This window comes from Arvicanthis niloticus, chromosome 15 (assembly GCF_011762505.2).
Source record: "Arvicanthis niloticus isolate mArvNil1 chromosome 15, mArvNil1.pat.X, whole genome shotgun sequence".
NCBI lineage: Eukaryota > Metazoa > Chordata > Mammalia > Rodentia > Muridae > Arvicanthis > Arvicanthis niloticus.
Window position 1 is genome coordinate 6,219,641 of NC_047672.1, and position 6,090 is coordinate 6,225,730.

At 33.3% G+C, this 6,090-nt stretch overlaps 1 protein-coding gene across 1 annotated transcript; it reads right to left on the bottom strand.

The window, feature by feature from the left end:
- Positions 1–3,260: 3,260 nt before the first annotated feature.
- LOC117720731 (putative vomeronasal receptor-like protein 4) lies at positions 3,261–4,160 on the bottom strand. The gene has a single exon (XM_034519377.2). The coding sequence runs from the start codon at positions 4,158–4,160 to the stop codon at positions 3,261–3,263; it is 900 nt and encodes a 299-aa protein (XP_034375268.2).
- Positions 4,161–6,090: the final 1,930 nt, after the last annotated feature.

Below are 6,090 nucleotides of genomic sequence, written 5' to 3' on the forward strand. Positions count from 1 at the left end.
GGTTTTAAATTTTGATCCATTTCTCCAGCACCAAAAGGACTTTTTCTTAATTAAATCACTTAAAATAGGAAGTTCTAGGTCTAACCTTGATATTTGAGGTAGGAAGATGCACCTTTATTCTCGACCACAACTTCTACTGTCAGCTTACTTAAAGAAAATGGAAAGAAGATGAAACTTTGCTTTCTCTTTGCCTGCTTGACCCTGGGCTTTCTAACAACTCCATTTTTTTCACTAGCATTAGAGCCAGTCTCTTTAGGAATCTGAAATATACTGAAGACCAGTTAATACCTACAGCCTTATGAGCTGAATAACTAATAAGTTCTTGGATTTTCCATTGGTAGACAGCCATTTTTTATTTCTTTCGACCATAACATAGAAGCTATTCTAATATAACTCATGTCTACACAGATATAGATTCATCCTATATGTTCTATTTCTCTAGAGAACCCTGAGTAATACAGATAGTATACAATGTGACTCTAAAACATTTCCTCAACATTACTTATTATGTGATCCTTTAATAGAATTCTTCATGTTATGTTTACACTCAGTGGTAAAATGTATTTATTGCTGCTTCCTGACTGTAATTTTGCTAGTTATAAATGGCTATTAAATATCTGATATCTCAGATAGTCTAACGTGACTTCTGTGAAAGAGTCATGCAATATCCCAAAAGATTAAGAACACACAGATTGAGAACACTTCTACCAGAAAACTCTTACAGTTGATAAAAAATTCTAGAAAACTCCCTGGATAAAAAATTATCAAACAAAAACAAGCCGTCTTTCTATACAATATAAATGGACTAAGAAAGACATTAGGGAAACAAAACCTTTAAAAAATAGCCTCTAAAAAATGAAATATTTTGAGATAACTCTAATACAGCAAGTGAAAGACTTGTATCATAAAAACTTTCAGATATTGAAGAAAGAAATTAAAAAATATATCAAAGGATGGACGGATAACCCATGCTCAATGAACATATGGATATAGTAAAAATGGTCATTTTCCAAATAATCAATCTGTAAATTCAATCCAATCCTCATCAAAATCCCAACACAATTTTCACAGAACTTGAAAGAATAATTCTCAACTTCACATGGATATACAAAAAACAAACAACAATATAAAACATAATAGCAAAAGCAATAAAAATAATGGTAGCTAAAACATCTGGATAATAATAATAATAATAATAATAATAATAATAATAATAATAATAAATTCTGAAGGTATTGCTTATCCTAAGATAGTATTACAAAGGCCTCTTAATCCATATTGTTATGGTCAAAGTAGTTAAAGAAAGAAGTTAGTTAAAGGAACCAACACAGCTAAACAAATTTAAGACTGTAATAATGACTGGCCAGCAAGATATGGTTGGTTGTACAAAAGTGTCATAAAGCCTGTGAAAGTAACCAAGTAATATCTGGTTTGATTTATATCAGGCATTCCATGAGGTCAAACCATTGCCAGTATTGCTTGGGTGGACAAGAACCTGAGACTAGATAGGTAATGGGCCAAGGAGAAAATGAAATACTAATGTTCTTGTAAAAGAATGTAGCAATAAAATGACTCCTAATGACAATCTACTGGAGTCATAGATATAAGGCTTGCTAAACCATCATCACAGAAGCTTCAGCCATCAGCAAATGGGAAGAGATACAGAGAGCCACAACAGAAAAATATGAGAGTGAGAGACCTTGAGACAATCAGTCACCACTACATTCTTTCACTAATGGCCCAGTAAAATTTGTAGAAAAGGTGGTAGGTAGAAAGACTAGAAGAGCCAGAGTGGATAAAGAACACCAAGGAAACCAGGCCATCTAAACAGAACACAATGGACACATATAAACTCAGAGACTGTGGCAGCATGCACAGGGACTGCACAGATTGTACCTGATAGTGTCCTAGAATAGAAGTAGATAAAGCCCCTCCCTAACCCCAAAACGATCTGCTTTTGTATTTTTATAAGATCCTGGTGTTGAACTTGTGTGCTTCTATGTCTGAGTTTTTTGTTCTTTATCCTTGACTCTTTTACAACTGTTCATTTTGCTCTATTGTAGTTTGTCTATTTTTGTTTAGAGTTATTGTTGTTTATTTTATTATAGTTGCTTATATGCCTTTTTGTTTCATAAGGAAAGACAGAAAAAGTGTTGCTCGAGATGGAGATGAAAGAGGAGATATGGAAGAACTGGGAGGACTAGGAGAACAAGAAAACCTAATGAGAATATATTATATGAACAAAAGTTTGTCCTATAAATGAGGAACATAATTATTAAATGGTAGGGTATGGTCAAACTCCTGTGAATCCAGGAAGAGAGGGGCAGAGATGGGACAATCCTTATCTTGTGGGCTCCTATTTGGTAAGAACCTACTTGGTAAGCTCCAGGAACAGAAGATTCACTCTATCATAGCTCTAGGTGAATTGCTTCTGAGAAATAACACTAATGTTGTCTCCTGGCTCCAATATCAACATGAACACATATTTTTTTGTCAGTGGACATAAACACAAACATACAGACATTCACAAAAACAACATTGGACATATGTATCTTTATATGCAATATTTATTAATCAATGATATTTCAATGAATATAGATTAAGTAAAGTTAAAAAAAGACATGAAAGCTTCATATTGGACTAATTGAGCAACTGTGGTAAAAATGAAAAACATAAATCCCCATTAAATTATGATCCAGAGAAATCTGAATTGATAAAATTAAAACTATGATGTTCACTAAACTATGAATGAATGTAGATTAAGATAGTTTCAAAGAAGTGGCTTAGAAAGTCACTATTATCTAGGTGTTTCTTTTGAGTAACTTCAGCATCAAGGGCAACTTTATGATAGAGTAAAAAGAAGAGAGAAGAGAGTTCATGTGGAAAGAGCAACTTATGCTGTACAGTGGAGTTAAGAAGTTTATAGTCCTTCAATCAGCAATGTCAGCAATATATGTATGTAATACCACAAACATTTGAATCATATGAAAAATGTCACTTTGTTACTTGAGCAATTGAAGTTTAAGAAGAGTCTGTAATTAAAAAAAAAAAGAAACACACAATTTCCAGAGCTACACCAGCATGGCACCTCCAGTCATCTGAATCTGCAGTTCTAGGGGAACCGAAGACCTCTTCTGACCTCTGTGCATATCAGAAATGCAGTCATGCATACATGCTGGTACAACACTTGTACATATTAATAAAAATAACTGGACCATTTTAAAGGAAGAAAGATAAATTAGATTTTCTTTTCAGAAAATCTAGTGGCACTTTGACTGCAAGTTTTTCAGAAAATTATTTATTCTCTTATCAGAAATGATTTGTACCAAAGGAGTAATTGTGGGATAAGCATTCATCACAAACGTCTGAGCAGTCAGGAAGACTGGGTCATACATCCATAACAGGAGTGACGTGAGTGAGATGATGAAGTCCACCCAGTACATGACCACAAAGAAAATTACCAGCAGCAAGATGGTCTGGGTGGCCTTTTTCTCTGGGGATGCTCTCAGGTTGCTGATGCTATGAAGATGCTTGCATTGCCTCTGATGTCTGTGCAATATAATTACCATGTATGCACTTGCTGTCAGCATGACTGCTACAAGAAACACATCCCTGGAAGTTGACAGTATAATAATTAATCCTCTGATGATGTAGTTCATGGGGAAGAGTGAACAGGATTTAGTGACCTTCATCTGCTTGGTCTCACTCACATTAGTAAAACTACCAACATAAAAGAGCATGTTACTACTGACAGACAAATTGAAAAACCAAATATAAAATAATACATTGATCATGTATTTTTTAAGTTTCTGTTTAAATTTTGCCAGCAAAGAGGTACTGGGACTGATAGTGACAGCCTGGAATACACTCAGGACACAGGTGATACAAATAGAGAGGCCTCTCATTACTCTACTTGTATAAAATATTGCCTTACATCTGATGTTATTCATAATGTTTAGTGACTCAAATATGTCTGCAAGCAAAATATTTCCTCCAGTGAAAAACATTATTATGTGAACCAGAGTCAGTTGACAGGAGAATAGGTCCATGTGTTTCTGTTTGTGTCCTAGGATTATGAAAGTATAGAAAAGAAGTAGAAACATATTGGGTAGGACTCCAAGTCCAGCTTGGAAATAAAGGACATTCTCTAATGAGAACATAAATGCAGAGTATACTCATCTTAAAAGCATAGTAGCAGTGTATTTCATCTTTCTGAAAAGAAAAACAGTATACATGTAACATTTGACTCATTGAATGTTGTATGAATATCATCATTCTATTTTTTTCTACTAAGTCCTCATTAATATCTTTTTGACCACTTATAATCCAGAATATTTATCATGGCCCAGATTTAGATGTACCATATACCATCCATGTATCTTCCAGCTATAAAATATAGATAACAATTGCCTTTATATAAATAGCTATACAGAATGAACACTTTGTCTCATGCAACTAAGTCTAATGCCTTAGAAATCCAAATCTATTGTTTTTAATTGTTTCATTTTATAATTAACGCCTAAAATAGTACTAATGAGCACAGAATACTTATGGCATCCATGTAACTGAACAAAATGTTTGTTGGCTTGGAAAAAATATCATTAGATTCTGTCTCACATTCTATAATTTTACTATACTCTTTTGCAACTATCCATGTTTTGACTCAAAATTCTATGGGATTACAGTGATAATTAATTATTATCTCACTAATTTAGTCATGAAAAGGTATATCTGAATTAATCATTTTTGTTTTTTTGTTATCAAAACTTTACATCTTCAGAATTTAGAATTGAAAACACAAATACATTGGGAGACCATTACTGTACTTTCTACACTATGTTAATTATTTAAATATTATAGTTATAAATGGTCCTAGATGGATTCCAGTTCACTTTCCATCACATTAAATTCCTTTGTGAGCTCCATGATAGATTAAACAACTACTCCCATCTACCAAGACAAATAAATTTTTTTTTTGATTTGTGGAGAAAAAAGTTAAATCACTAACAATATGAATCCTTATGACTTTTTCTAGCCATTCATGTTGTTATTTTACTTAACTACCCTCTTCTTTGTATTTATGTCTCTCACATTTAGCTAAGAACCCATGAATTTTACCATTTTCCTCTTTGATAAATTGTGTCCTGCTATTCCTCTTATCTTCTTTCCAACTTCTGTATGTACTTTCCTCCTCCTTACTGAATAGCAGTCTTCCTCATTTCAATGTTCAAATACTTGTATCTTGCTATTCTGCTGTCTATTGGTCCCACACTTACCCCTATCTTGGCAATGGTTCAGTTTTAATTTCCTGGTTTCCATAATTTCTAAAGGTTACATAATCATACCTGATGATGTGGAGCTAGGAGCCTCTAAGAAGGAAAATCATGTGACATTAAAACAAACACCGTTTTCCACACGCTATGACAAATATGTAATAATAAAGATGACCACCACATTGATATTCTGTTTGGGAATTCCTGTTTGAGGTTCTGTCCAGTAGAGTTTCAAACAAGTTCCCAAATGTTATCATATATTACCAAGACCAAGAATTTTTACGGTTTGACTCGAAAGTCTTAAGTTTGGTGTTTACATATGTTACTTGGTCTGGTTACTAGGATCGATTCATTATTGAATTGAATATATTTAGTACTTTCAAGTGGGCTTTGAAACAAAGAAATACAAAATGATAACACTGATCCAGAATCTTCTGAGAAAAATAGGGCCTAATTATATTTACAAGTTCACTTTTATATTTCACATGTAGAGTCACATGCATGTATGCATGTATGTATAGAAATAATGCAGAAGTTAGTGGAAGTGACAATTGTATAATTTCCCCATGAATATGACATGATAAATCACCCACTTATTTTACATGATTTTTGGTACTAAAATGCTTAACCTATTAAAGGAATGAATTAATCTCAATTGCCAGAGAGAAACATCTAATTATCTTATCAACATATATTTATAGTAGGTACATGCTTATATTCTGTGTGCAGAAAAACTTTAGGATTAAGGCTGCAGAGATGGATTAGTGCTTAAGAGCACTTTTAACTCTAGCAAAAGACCAGGCTTAGATTCCCAGGA